This window comes from Semicossyphus pulcher, unplaced genomic scaffold, assembly GCF_022749685.1.
Source record: "Semicossyphus pulcher isolate SPU_LCO1_2020_fin unplaced genomic scaffold, fSemPul1.0.p SCAF_14, whole genome shotgun sequence".
NCBI classification, from domain to species: Eukaryota; Metazoa; Chordata; class Actinopteri; order Labriformes; family Labridae; genus Semicossyphus; species Semicossyphus pulcher.
In genome coordinates this window covers 11,613,354-11,628,506 of record NW_027211648.1, presented here as the reverse complement: position 1 = coordinate 11,628,506, position 15,153 = coordinate 11,613,354, and the positions used below count along the sequence as shown (strand labels likewise).

Here is a 15,153-nt window from a genome sequence, read left to right as displayed (position 1 = left end):
TTCATTTATTGTAAAAGTAAATTAATAGGAGCTAGGCTAAACATCCAGTGGTTTGGATTACTCAGAGGAGAGTGTTTCTGTAAACCATTAGACTAAAGATCCAGTATGTCCAACCGTGTCATGGTCAGGTGATAGCAGTGCGTGCAGTTTGCTTTGGCTGCTTCATAATTAGTGGAACGGTGGCGCACTTTAATGGACCACATCCTCTTGGCTGGAGCTTCACAGGGTTTAACCACTGAAGCCATAATTTCATTCTGTGATGCTGGAAGCCTGGAAAGACAATTTCGAATCAAGGAGAAATAGTCAGGAAATGACATTTGTAGTTAAGGGACGGCTGGGTGGTTGGTACATTGGAAAGTTTCTCCTCCTGCAGTGTTGGATAAAACGTAAAGGGATTTTTTTTTTCACTTTGCAGAGTTCAGGTTTTTATTTGCAAACTTACAATTCAGAAAAAATGTACAATGTGTTGAAGCAAGGATTTGAACCTGTGCTCTTAGCAGCATGGCAATATGGATGGAAATATTGGTCTGTCTTCCACTTTGGTCCAGACTGTAATATCTCAACATAGGATGTATTGCATTGAAATTTTGTACAACATCTGTGATCCTAAGAGGTTGACCTCTGCGCCAAATGCAGGTTGACACATTGATTTGTCAACCATTGAATGGATGGCAACAGAATTTGTCCGCAACTTTCAGTGACTTGTAATACCTCTGATCTCACCACTGACGTTTCATTTAGCATTGCCATATAGTGCAAAATTATTTGTCAAATTTGTCTAGTACTTTGATTTATGACTAAATATCTGTAGAACTAAAGGCGGCCCTCGTCCTCAGCTCTGGTTTGTGTTTACAGCAAGACAACTTGCTAAACTAAGATGGTGAAAATGATAAACACTATCCATGCTAACCATCATTACGTTAGCATTGGCACTGAGGGTGTGTTAGCTGTGTTGCCACTACATGATTCTGTAAAACCCTTGACAGACATAATTGATTATGTTCATTGTCTTATTTTAATCAATTTTCAACAATCATTAGAAATGGGAAATTGAAAAAAAAAACCTGAATTAAATTCAGGTTGGCTCAAAATATGAGCTATAAATACAATCAATAGTGAATTAGCATCAGCTTAAAATGACTCTGAAAGGCACCACTCTAACAAAAGATATTTATCTTTTTCAAGACAAAATAATAGATATTAGCAAAATGATCTCAGGGCTTTCACAAAAGAGCAGCGGCTTATGAGGCAAAACATTTTTCATCCATTTTAATGCTTTGTGTACTTTAGAAGCCAAATTGAAGGAGGGTAAAAGCCAGATTTTCTTTGGGGGATTTAGACGAAAAAAAGAAAAAAAAAAACTCAATTACTGTTTGCAGACTGGGGCTGTTGTTAAGGACGGGGCCATGATCAAACACAATTTGGATCAAACCACGACTTTATTTCACATTCTCTCACATTTCCAATCAAGGACCGATTAGCCTCAGACATTAATGAGCCTACTAATCCATTTGGGCCCCTCGTGATAACGGTTAATTGTCTGTAAAAATGTGTACAGATCCCCGTTTGGGTTGTTTACTAACTGATTTGGATGTGGTTAGGCCCTAAAGAGGTATCATTATGTTGATAGTTCTGTGGAAAATGAGCCCCTGATGGAGGCAACTCCACCGTGGAGGAGAGTTAAGAATACACAGGACTGCCTTCAACCGTCGCTCACTTGAGACGACATTTATCACTATTTTAAGATAACATTTTCCTGCAATCAGCCTTCATTGGACTTCATCTGTAATAAGCATGAGTTTTCTGTTTGCTCGCTTCATTTTTTAAATAAACCTCTGACATTTGAATGGACGCGATTCAGGTCCAGGAAAAGAAAGTACACAAACTGGACTACCAGATGTTCCAGGCTTTATTTGGCACTGCATCCTCCGTGTCCTCTGCTTCATGTTTGTGGCTTAGTTAAAACATTCAAATTAAGCAAAATTCAAATCCAATTTAAGTTCTGCATAAAGTCACAATAAGAATTGTACATTGGCTTGAGCTGGAGCAGAGAGTCCTGTTTGACATCAGTGACTAATGTTTACGTAAATGGGAGGAAACTGGGATTATTTTAACAAAGTTTGCTGCCCAAATTCCTCCATGTCATAAAGAAAAAGGTCTCAATGAATGAAGTATTCAGCTTGTTTTCAACATGTTTGTAGTTAGCTCATATTTGCAGATATCATTAAAGAGGGGGTATTATGCTGTTTCACATTTTAAGACATAATGTCACAATGTTGGATGTCCAGACTAAACGTGTGTGAAGCTTTAAACCTGTAGGTAAAAGTATGTTGGAGTAAACTCAGCTCAGTCTGCAGGCTGCTGTGAATGCCAGGTTCCACACAGGTTTTTCTACACGCTGCACTTTGCGACGTCACAAAGTGCAGCCTCAGCAGGCTTTGGAGAGCTGGCCAATCAGAATAAAGTGGGCTTGTAGGGGCGGGGTTTCTGAAAGGGGCAGCGCTGACTGAGTTGTTTCAGGCAGAGGCTGTATGAGGGCCTGCACAGAGCACCAGTGTGAGAAACATGATGAGTTATTTAAACTGTAAATTATGCTAAGCTACTCCACAGGTATCACAGAGTGAAATATGAAGCTTGGAATTAGCATAATACCCCCCTTTAATATGTATCCTTTAATAAAATCTCTATATAAATTATATAATTCATATTGTCCAAACCAATATTCATGCATTACAAGAGACTAATACAAAGTGTTGTTGATACATGCAAGTTATTATACCTTTGTAACTAAAAATGTAGGGATAAAAATCCACTGTACGAGGTTGAATCTACCATCATACATCATCCATGCCTACTTACAGTTTGCATGTCAAATCATTTGAAATAAATCACCTTTTTTATATTATGAAACATGCACTTTCAGTTTCTATTTTGAACACAATACCTGTAAATGTTCTGCAAACCAACAATCCACTATTTCTATTTCGACAGAGATGATGCACTGTGTTCCTGCAGCATGTGTACTTGCTTTGTCATGTATTAAAAGGGGCCACCAGTGTGTACGTGTGTTTGTATTCTGGCCACTCAGCGTGCAACCTTGGCTTGGCCCGCTCTGACACTCAATTTATTGTCCTGTGATTTGAGGCCTTAGTTTCTCATTACAGCCAAAGTTTTTGTGTCCTTGTGCGACAAAAATTAGTTTGTGTGTCCGTGTAAATCACCTGTCATATGCACATGCTCCTTTAAGAAAAGGCCAAGGGTGTCATTTGATGCCTGCTGCCTCGCTTTCATATTTATGCGTCTCATATTCACGTCCATTGGCTGTGTCTCAGTTGGGCTATCCATCAACACTTTTTTTTTTATCCCCGTCGCACCAACAATACGGACATAAAACGCTCTTTTACGTCAGCAGAATGCTGCCACAAATAAAGCGGGAACAACACACCTCTTTATTTGTCTGGTAATAAACTACATAAATTAAAACTGATAAGTGACTAAATTTGCATCGGTCATATCCTGTGGGCACGGGCTTTTATGGAAATTACCAGAGGCACTGAAGCTGCGTTATAAAGTATAAGCCACAAAATTGGAAAACAAAGGTGGAATAATGAGTTTACAAAAGTGGAGGATAACAATTTTACTGTCAAATTAAGTATCAAAATTAGAAGTGAAAAAAAAAGTGTCGTATTTTTAGTTAATGTTTGTTACAGTGAACGTATCGTGTTTTTCAGCACTGTATCTCAATGTAACACTCCATATGAAAACGTATATTTGTATTGTAGCCAGGTTTAACAATAAAATAATAATGGGCAATTTTAAATAAACTACAATAAAACAGTACTGTAAATAAAGAAAGAAGGCAACAACCAGACAAAAGGTCAAGGAATGGATAAAAATATACTTAATTGCCAATATAACATTTTGCTAATAATAAAGATACAAAAAAATATTTGCCATATTTATCTGAAAAATGTATACATCAATAAATAAATAAATAATCATATCAAAACATTGTTTACCAAATGAAAATATCTCAGTCATCACTGCCTGTATATCACAGCACAAATGTTGCTCATCTGCAGGTTGTAGATTTTGCCATATATTCCGGATGAATAAAACAAACACCAAACAAAAACAAAAAAGGGAACCTAGTTAAAAGCGAGGGGATGAAGAGACGTCGCTCTCAATTTTGTACACTCAAACAAAATCAGTTGCCTTTAGCCTGCTTAGGGGTAGAAGGTGAGGGAAGCGCACAAAAGCACTGCAATTATTCTGCTCTGGCACAACAACAGAGAGCAAAAAGAGCATCAAAGGCTTTCCTCTGAGCAAAATAGAGCTCCCTCAGAGGAAAAGTGCAACCTGTGTGTGAATACCAGTGCATGGACTTTTGGTCCTCTCCTGAGACACGTCAGGCAAAGGATGTGTGTCAGTGTCAGTTTCAGAGTTTGAGTGCATATCCACTTGGATTACGTTGAAGTACAGTGTACACTGGCAGAACTTTAACTGCCAGTATAATGTGGATTAAAAATGTTTTACATGTAAAATATGACTTTTAAGATATAAAATGATCAAATACTGTATTTTAATCAACATGAAAATGTTTTTCACAAAAATATTACATGCTAAATTATTGCTTTCACATGCAAGTTCTTACATGCCATTCAAATTTAACTTGTGAAAAAAATAAAGTACATGTGCACAAGTGCTTGCTGTGCCTGCCTGCATAGTTGTTTGTGTGTGCAGTTGTGTCAGGGAATAAAAAAAGATACATTTTGATGTATTTTACCATTTTTAACTTGTATTATGTCTTTAATTAGTATTATTATTGTTATTATCAATATAATTTAATTACTATTACTTACTATTAATTGTATTACTATAATTATTCATTACTATTAATTTACTTATTTTAATGTTTGGATGTTTGTCAATAATTGCCACTGGTGTCATAGTATAGTCACAGTAATGTTAACACCGATATTCACTTTTTCTTTAAATATTCTCAATTATTATACTCACATTTTTGGCTTTGAACGTAGTGTCAATAACATACTTAATTGTGGCCTTACCTGTTTGTCAAATCTTTTGTTGTAGTATAATAGAAAGACAGAAAATACTAGGGACCGATTTTTAATCAGGCACAACAAAGGGCAACTCGGTGTATAAAGGGGTCCTTGACAACCCGGAAGTCGAGCTGTCACATGCTGTTGTGTACATGCACCGGTTGCTAAGCGTAGTTATCAGACTGTGTGCTATTACAGCACCCAAAATTGATGTCATTAAATTCTTGAGCAAAAAATAAGAAGATGAAAGTGGTCGCTTTAATAAGGTAACCGCGGTCATTTTCGGTATTTGTCTTAGAGTTTTATCTCTGATGTTTTTTGCTAACGTGGAATAATCTAAATCTCAGATAGAATTCTCTGAACACCACACACAGTGAACTGCTGTGTGAGTTGTATGATGTTGAATTTAGCGTATAACTGTTAACTGCGTATACATGTAAAAGTAAATTATACAATGACACTAAACTAAAATGCAGTTTAAAGCCCATTAAAGAGTAGCACGCAAAAAGTTAGCTCACTTACTGTAGTGTTGTTAAGGCTATTTTGAATACAGCATCTCCAGTGTTATAAGTCCTGGCACAAGCAGGTTCTACATCACTGAATATTGTTGCTGCTGCTGCTGCTGCATCACATTCCCAGAGCACTAACCGAACACCCCTGATAATGTTTAGCTCTGCATCTTAATGATTCAAATACAGCTCTAACTTACCTCTGTGCCTATTTTTCATGCTGTGTTCCAGTGGGGGCAAAGACAGCTGCTACAACATGATGCAGTGTGTCGCTGCTGGGCACCAAATCGTTGCTCTGGCCAACCTCCGTCCTGCTAACACAGGTGAGGAAGATGATACCCTGCTGGGGTTTATATGATCTAGGGGCTGGCTTGGCAAAATGGGCCAGCCAGCTGCACTTCTGTGAACCAACAAACTAAGAGACGTATGTGATCAAAGTACTGCAGAGCTTCCCATCCTGCAATAGTTTTTGTAATATGTCGGGTGTTACAGCTACAATATGTTGATTAATAAAATAATGTAGACTGAATGAGATATCAAATTGTGAAAAATTGAATGAAAATAAACTTAACATTTGAGGTTTTCATGTTTGTTGGAGGTTATTTTTGTTTCATGACTCATTTTACAGTGCATTTTAATTTCATGTTGACACAGTGGGAATATTTTCGAACTAATGATTCCTTAGCATATTTCTTTTGTTTGTTATGGGCAACATGGATCTTAAAGAAAACATTACATAATTATGCAAAATGTGGATTTATCTTGATGTTTATTTGAACATTTTCAAATAAATTACAATGTTTTTAATAAAATTATGTTTATCAGACACATGATCAATAGCTTATTAACATCTTTTCCTACTGTTACAGATGAGCTGGACAGCTACATGTACCAGACAGTGGGCCACCAGGCCATTGAGCTGTATTCTGAAGCCATGGACCTGCCTCTGTACAGACGCACCATCCAGGGCTCTAGTCTGGACACCAGCAGAAACTACAGTGAGACAGAGGGGGACGAGGTGGAGGACCTGTATGAGCTGCTAAAACTCGTCAAGGTAGGCTTTTTCTTTCCCCGCCATTAGTGAGAGGTACGGGACTTTATGAGCGTTGGTCTGCAGAGTGGATAGTGCATGGCATTTGGGTGTCAACCGAGGTCCTGTGACCGAAAGGCCTTAATGAACACACAGACACGTTTGACTAGTGTATTGGTAATCATGCAAAGTCATACTTTCATTACTGTCAACAATCTTGAGGATACTGCATTGTTATTGCTATTACACATCAGTCCAGTTAGAAGTACAAACTTCCTTACAAAGAACATATAAGGCTGAAAATGTAGCAACAAGTTTCTAGCTATATTTTACCTTGGTTTAGTTTGATGGCTCCTTAAAGAAAGTATCTGGGTCACTTTGTCTTACAAAAATGACCAGGTTCTTCACTTGCCTTTTGTTTGCTTGGCTATTTTACATTTAGTACATGGAAGATACAGTACAGTAAGGTTGGATAATCCCTTTTTATATGTATCTGTCAAGACATAAGAAGAAGAAACACGTTAAACTAAAAATGCAATGTTCTATTTAAAGTATCATTTAGTTATGGCTTTACTTACTTGTTATAATATATTAAATATATATTTTGTATTAAATATAATATTAAAGTATTCTTCTAGCATCAAGCATATTCAGCAGCAATTAGTCACATATACGTATATGACATCATAAGAGGTACATTAAAGTTGTAATCTCGAGGATCTCAGTTTCGTTCTCTTTGGCGGCACCTATGGCGATAAACGGTAATTGCAGGAGCACACTTCCCAGATATCCAGACAGTGCTGCATGTGTGACGTCCACGGTTGGCTCCGTTTGCAACTCTTGATTTTCCTCGCTGACGCTCGCTTTCCTTTTTAGACTGTTTGCCTTCATCTGAGCGTCGAATTTGTACCTTTCTCTTTTGATTTTCACTCATTTTTGAAGTTGTATCTGTAGTCATCGATCTTTTCTTTGTTTGTTCAGCCATAGTAGATTTCTGTTTACTGGCAACACTTGCTAAGACCAGCAAAGCAACCGCTTAGCTCTGCCTACCCTCTCTGGTAGACCAACCAAAGCTGGGTGATGGAAAACGCGTCACTAACTGGGCGCTGCTTGTGATTTTTTTCCGTGAAAGTCGCCACAGACACCCAGTCTGTGATACTGCAAATGCAAAGGCTTTCATCAGTGGGCCATAGGCTCAATCACCATTGTGTTACCTCATTCGGCGATAGATAGAAAATCTTGGAGATTATCACTTTAAGGCAGGACTCTAATACATAATAAGCCTCTAATATAATGTATTATTACAATATACCATGATTATTTGAGCTCACTTTTGTAATTCTTCATTAAGCGTATATAAAAAGTAGTCTTAGTTTTGACCCCTCGGCACAACTGACATGTTCTTAACATGTGTGCCTTTAGTGAACAAGCTCTCAGGGCACTGCTAAACTTCTCATCTCATCTCAGGTTCGTGACATATGTCGCCCTGTAGAGATGTTTTACAAGTCATTCTCTGTGGATTCAGAGTCACTTAGTAGCCCATCAGTTCTGTCTCAAGGAGACTCTGCTTGTCTGGCTTCATCTGGCCGGCTGAACACTAACAGTCCTTAGCACCTATCGCAGAGTGCAACCAAGCCGCTCAGGAGATTAAAAAGCCGTGTTAGTGCTTTTAGTCTGTCTTATTTAGTATGTCTTGATTTCACTTTGAAAGTGGGGTAAGTTTTCTTTCTCTCTAACTCCGGGGGAAAAAAAGTGCCTATCAGTTAATGAAAGTTTTATGTGTGAAGTTGGAGAGAGGTGCCCTTCAACAACACGCTTCACAGGGAAAAAAAAAAACATTCTTTGTTTTATCTCACCTGACAGAAGATCAGATGCAAAAATTAATCACCGGATTAATATTTCATCAAATACCACTTTCACCAGGATATTGAGAAAATATTCATTTGATGCCAAATTATGTATGAGGCCTCGGTGGTCTGATGCGGTGCAGGGTGGCTGACTGACAGGTTCGAGACAACAGCGTGTGTGTTTAACACACCGCTGGCGCTGCCTGCCTACCTGACCGCCTGCAGCCATGAGGAGGCTACCTGGACGCACACTTTGACAGCAGCAACAGCTCTCCCTGCTGTCAGCACAAACAGGGTGTGGGATTGATCCTGTGTTACACTCTCTCCCCTCTGCACCCTCACACAACCTCTCATTTTAGCTTGCAGCATCAAAATTTAAGAGGCTCTTATGGGATGTTGGATTTGAGTTTGTTGTTGAGATGGGAGCTGGCTTGACGTGGTGTAAATGAGAGAGGGGGGGTTGCTTGGTTCTTCCTGTAGGTCTGTGTGGAGACATGTTCATCCGGAACTGAGGGCTGCTCCAGGGCCCCTGCATGTCCGCACATCGCCTGGGTGGCAAGGGCCAGTCAGCTCGCCTCGGGGCATTTCGCGCCCTCTGCCTGACTTTCTTTGTCGTCTTCTGGATGAATCGCAGGATTTACACGCGCAGCGACATGAGAAAACTCTTGTTTGTATCATTTCTTCACACAGTCCACAATTCTGTGTTTGTGGGCTCTTGTATCCACAGTACGCATCTCCCTGGTATGTGATGCAATATAGCATCTCTGCCTGTGGTCAGGGCTCTAATTGCAAAGGGCTGCTAATTTCCCATTTCCAGGGCTTCTCTGGGTCTGACCTCACCAGTCAGACGGGCCATAGATCAGGGCAGTTGGACTCCCATGGGGCCCTCACGGGCGAGCAGACCTCCAGTCGTCTCCATGTTTACCCCTCTCACCTTCATCAACAGAGCAGCACCATAAACAACAGGCTTCCTCTCTGTTACTGAGTGATGTCAACCATGAGGACACAACTTTCTTCACTCAAGTTTCAAGTTGTTTTTTTATGTTTATTAACTTGTGCCTCTTAATAAAGATAGTAAACTAATTTAATTCCGCCTCATATCGCCCCTCAAGATTTGTTGATTATGATCACGTTAAATTATGTTCCACACATACGCCTTGTTTATTAGGCGAATAAGAAACTCAGCATTAAGTTTGTGGTGTTGTCGATCGGTAAAAGTAACGATAGAAAGGGGAGAAAGAGAAAAAACACTTCTTTTGATAATGAGCTGTTAAATCACCCTCACTGGGAAAAAAAGCGTGATATTTTGAAAGACTCTTCCTCGCAGTTTGAATTAATTAGAAGTTACAAGATTATATTTGGCAAATGACACTCGAGCATACATGAAAGACATTTTTTTTCTCAGATCCGGAGTTGATGAGTTTTAAGTGTGGATTCTCTTCCTTCCTCCTCCTCCTCCTCCTCCTCCCTTGCAGTGCCTCCAACAGACCCGTAGCGTGAGCCAACAGTGCCATCTACGGATCGATCTCGGAAGCTACCAAACCACAGAGACTCTTTGGCCTCTTTGGAGAAATGTTTGGAGCCATTCAAAAGAATCAAAGGAAGAGATCATATTCTTCAGAACCATTGTTGATAGAGGGGGGAGAAAAAAAAGGCCCAATTATGACAGAAGAAATGAGCCGTCCATCCCCTGGCAGCAGTGATAATGGCAGAGTGACAATGCGGCCCTATCGTTGGCTCCTTTGCTCTCATCGCTGGCTGTGTGCGGCTGTGTGGCTTTGAAGTGTGTAACCTGATAGACACGCAAGCCGCAGCGTACCCCGTCCCGTCCTGCTAGGTGCTGATCTTTGAACCCGCTCTTTGAGGGGGAGAAATAACAGTTTTGTCAGCGGCGGGGGGGACATCAATGACTGTAAGGGTATATTTTCATAGAATAGATGACGTCCTTGTGTTCTCGACGAGGCTTCAAAGGGAAACGAGAATATAAAGATAACAGCGTGAGTATTTTTGATTTTCAATGCTCTTTTATTTATGTTTCCTTGTTTGTGTGATTCTGAAACAGGGGTTTGGTGGTGGTTTGGTCTGCCTTGCTCTGCTGTGATCCGCTCTGATGTGTGATACAGATCAGCAGTGTCAGTCACCCCCGGCTGTAACGCCAGTCCCCCCGAAGGCCCGCAAAACCCCTCATATTAGTCATATCACATCCCTCAAGTCCTTTATCCTTCTCTCTGTGCTCTGTGACCTGACACAGTGGCTCTTTATGCCCAGTGACCCTGCTTGCGTGTGTGTGTGCTCGCACACGCTCGTGTGTTCAAGGTCAGGTCAAACGGGGCCTCTGTTACATGATAACAGGTCTATCTCTGTTCCCCTCACACACCTCTGGCTCTCTTCCTTTTGCCCCAGTTTGCCTTCTTTCAACACTCTCCTCTCTCATCCTTCTTCCCTTTTTCGCTGTTAGTTCAGTTTTCAAGATGTCTTTCCCTTTATGAGATATTTTGTATGTTTAAGATGTTTTCCAGCAGATACAAAACTACCCAAACACAAAGCCGCTCCGCCTTGAAAGCGGCGCGGCCTACAGGGCCACCGAGAGTTTTGGGAAGACGCAACCCGGAGCTGGAAATCGCTTGATGTAGTAAGAGATAACATATTAAAAAAAAAAGATAGCGACTCCAGTGCAGCGGTTCTGCAACCTTTGAGCTGATGAATAAAGACAAAGACATTTAAGCTCATTAGAGTGATGAGGAACAATAGATGATATCTACGCACACGTTCCTTTCTGCCAGCTCTAATTAGCAGCGCTGTGACATCTCTGTCGTGGTGAGACCCGGCTTTTGGAGCGATGGAAATGTTACGTTCAGATCTCATTTCTTATCCTGTAATGCACAAGACTTTTCAGAAACTGTTTTTTTAAGTTCTTTTAGTTGTTGAATTTTGTGGGTCAGTTAGCACCCTTTTTTTCTGAAAGGTCTTGCGAGGTGCGCTGAGACCTTTCGCCTTTGTAGATGAAAGATGCGCCTTCTTTAGTGTGCCTTAAAACACCTTAAGTGAAATAATCCTTTTCTTTAACCCGCACAACCTCTTCCCCCCATTCCCTGTATCCCCTTACCTTTATTAAACGCACACACACACACACACAAAGTCCCCCCCTCATCCTCAGCCTACACCGCCGCTCCATTATCGACATCAGCAGACAAGAGTGGGGCCCTCTGAGATCGCAGAGGCAGCCTGTCCACAAGTCCAAACACTCTTTTTCATTCTTCCCCTCTCGCTCATTCGCTCCCTTCTTTCTTCATCTCTGCCTCCATTGCCTCGTCGTCGCACTTTCATCCGGACCCCTTCAAAAGCCTGGCACTGGTTCGACGCGCGTGCCCTCACTGGAGGTGCTTCCTGCTGCGTGGAAAGGAGGGAGAGGAGAAGGGAAGGAGAAAAGAGGAGGCTGGCAGGCAGGCGGGCGGAAGGAATCTCCAGTCGAAACCAGGAGCTCTGCGGTATTGATTAGGGAGCCGAGGTGTTGCGAGACAAGTCGACAAGAAGAGGGGTGTGAACTACAAAAAGGGGAGGGGTGGTCAAAATCAAACACTCAGCCCCTCTTCTGATTACCGGCGTGCTGCAGCATTAGACGTACATCGGGGGCTCAACAGGAAAATGGATTTCTTTAAAAACCTGCTTAATACATAAATCATGACCTCTGGGGTCACAGCGAGGGTTTAGGAGATCGGATCAATAACAAAGCTAATGCGAGCTTGTTGTAGCTGCTCTGCGGTGCACAGAGACCTCTGAATGATGTTATTGGAAGTAGCTTACAAGCAGTCTGAAACCGATGGATGATCACTTTGTAGAAGTTTAGTTTTATTACAGTTTCAGTGCGAGTAGGAGCACCACCTCCAACAGCCGTCCGTCTGTGTCGCCTCGCCATGTGACAGCCATTGTTATCCTTCCCTTTGGTCTGAGGCGGCTCGTATTCACGCCGGCACGCCGCCGTGGCAGCGGGGTTAAGATTGCAGGCTTGTTTTGCACATGAGGAAGGACAGCATTAGCGCTGAGATAATGGCACTGTGCATTGTTTCGCTGGCCGTGTGGAAGTGGTGGGACAGGATCTATTAGACGCAGGCCCATTTCCCTCCAACTGACGCTAACAGTCCCCACAAACATTAGATAAAGAGCCTAGCCCCGAGCCTTTGTAATTTGTTTGTATTTTTCTGCTTAATGTACTTTGCTCAATCTTGTTTAGCGATGATGGAAGCTGATAGCCTTATCTCGCCTTGCCAAGGGCATGAGCCACTACCACTGCCTGGTTGAACATTGTTCCTATGGAGAACGTGTGTGTGTGTGTGTGTGTGTGTGTGTTTATGTTCTTTCTTTCTGATGTTATTTTGATGCCGCTGTTGTAATGTGTTATTTGCATATGAGATATCGGCTAATATCTTCTATTAAGCTCTGATGTAAATCCACCATTAAGGAAAGTGTATTGCTATAATTTCTCTTTTCTTTTATTGTTCAGATTAAGAATGAGGGCAAATCTGTGATAATCATCAAACCAAAATTTGATTTATTTTCTAACTTATGTCTTTGTTAGTTTTCTCCTTTAAAAACAACTTCTAACATCTTCTCTGTAATTGTTGAATCAGAATCAGAAACACTTTATTAAAATTCATTTTTTACTGCCGTTTTTTTTTTTTTTTTTTTTGGTGTAATTTGTATGTAATTAGAATATAAAGCATTATATTTAACTTGTGCTGCACAATATATTGTTTAACAATGGCATTATAGACATGCGAAAGTGAAGCAAATGAATACCCCTTTCCCATCACAATTAGTGCGTTGATGCAGGTTTTTCAGACCCAGGAAGACTCGCTAATAAATGCAAATATTCTCTTTTCCCACTGCCAGTGAAGTACACTCCTGTCGGTCTCTTTTTTGCTGCGTCACCGTCTGACGTCACAAACGTGCCAGAAACAGGGTTAGTAAACAATAGTACTCACAAAGAACTTATATTATACTGTTTGGTAACCAGCATGGAGACCAGTGAAGATGTTACGGTTGTTCAGTTACTCATTCAGTCTGTTTATCAAACTCTGCGCCAACACATTTTGAACGATGTTCGAGCGCTGCTCGGATAGAGACAGCCGGAATTTGTTGCTGTGCGCGTCATAGCAATCGCTCTGGAAAGGGGGCGGAGATTAGCGCTTAGGAGTTATGTGTTCCTATCGATGCCAATCGGAGCCGAGTCGATAATTACCCGGGTCTGAATGATTGTAGTCTTTCCCTCTGAACAAAAAAGGCAGGTTTTTTGACCTGTGGGAAAGCAGCTGAAGTGAAACACGTCAAGCTGCTTCTTTTACTGTTCCTCGGTGCAAAACCAACACTCGCCAGTTTCTCGTCTTCCATCGCTCATCTACAACAAAAGTCTGTCTGATACAGAGTGAACTGACCGCTGAGCTGCAGGGGTCTTATAAGAGAGTGCATTCCCGTTATCAGCGGCACCTCGTGTTAGTGCTGGTTAACGCTGTGGCTACGTAAACGGACCGTTCATGGCGCGGACGCGCAGCGGAGCGTTTATTTTAAGCGGCTACACCTGCAGCGCACACACGCCGTGAGGTTGCATGTGTCGCCCGGAAGTCGGAGACGGCGAGCTTTTGTTTAGAAAAGTTACCGGGCTGTTCACGCTGATTAAACGTACATTTGAACACACCATATAATGAAGGCAACTGAAGCACACAAGTCTGTTTGTATTTATTTTATAATCTACCTGAACTCTGTTCGTCATAAGGGCGTCAGAGTCTCTGAAGCAAGTGTTAAAGTATAAGAGGGGTTTTGTAGACTTACAGGTCCCAAATAATAATAAGTATAATTGTTAATTGTTTATATGGACATAAAAACACACTGCATTTATCTGGTGTTATTCCTGTATTTCTTAAAATCGCAGAACAAACAGTTATCAGTCCGTTTCTCCCGATATCGTTCAGCCCTAGCTGTAACCGTCTCCCACCACAGCCAGTCGTTTTTCCTCTGCAGCCTCATGTCAGGGTGTGAAGCATAATCCAGCCATTTAAGACAAACAGCACTCACCGAGGAGGCTGGACGTGCAATAAAACCTTTTAAACTCACCGGCATCAACATCCAGTCAGGCCCAATGCTGCCTGTCTCCGAACAGACAGCTGAGGAAAGAGTCTTTCAACTCCCTGCCATTCATCTGCTCCAAAATTAAGAGGGCTTTTATGTTTTGTTTTGTGAACCATTCCCCTCAAGAAATATCTGCGGCAGGCCCCATCACCTCCCGCAGCTAAAGTCATAACCGGCCGTAGAAAAACACTGTCTGGAGTCTGGAGAGCGGGTTAAACCAGCATCACAGCTATATTTTCCTCTGGTCTCTCTCCTGGGAGGGAATAAGGGGAGGATCGGGGAAGGGGGGGATTCATGATGTCTACTGGCGCTATGGAGGATGGAGGACAGGAGAGCCAACATGCAAAGAGCCTGGAACCTGACCTCACCAGAAAAACATTTACATTTTCAAGTGTGTGTGTTTAGCAGGCCGGCGTGTGACTGTGTCTATATACGTGGACTGCGTGCGTTCTCTCCCAGGACTAGGTGGTTGTTGCGGACCATGAAAAGCAACTGACATAGTTTACCTCTCTGTGGCAGGAGACTCCTGCTTTGATTCTGTCCTACACTCGCTTCCTGTCTCAGACTCTCAGACGCTCTTA

The 15,153-nt window shown here is 41.6% G+C and overlaps 1 protein-coding gene across 3 annotated transcripts in view; it reads left to right on the top strand.

The window, feature by feature from the left end:
- Positions 1 to 5,306: 5,306 nt before the first annotated feature.
- The window catches only part of dph6 (diphthamine biosynthesis 6), a 63,517-nt gene continuing 53,670 nt past the window's right edge, over positions 5,307 to 15,153 (top strand). For all 3 annotated transcript variants that reach the window (XM_069662401.1, XM_069662402.1, XM_069662400.1), the window contains exons 1-3: positions 5,307 to 5,329; positions 5,804 to 5,895; positions 6,442 to 6,626. In XM_069662401.1, coding sequence (XP_069518502.1) covers positions 5,307 to 5,329; positions 5,804 to 5,895; positions 6,442 to 6,626 — 300 coding nt within the window. The remainder of the gene's footprint in view (positions 5,330 to 5,803; positions 5,896 to 6,441; positions 6,627 to 15,153) is intronic.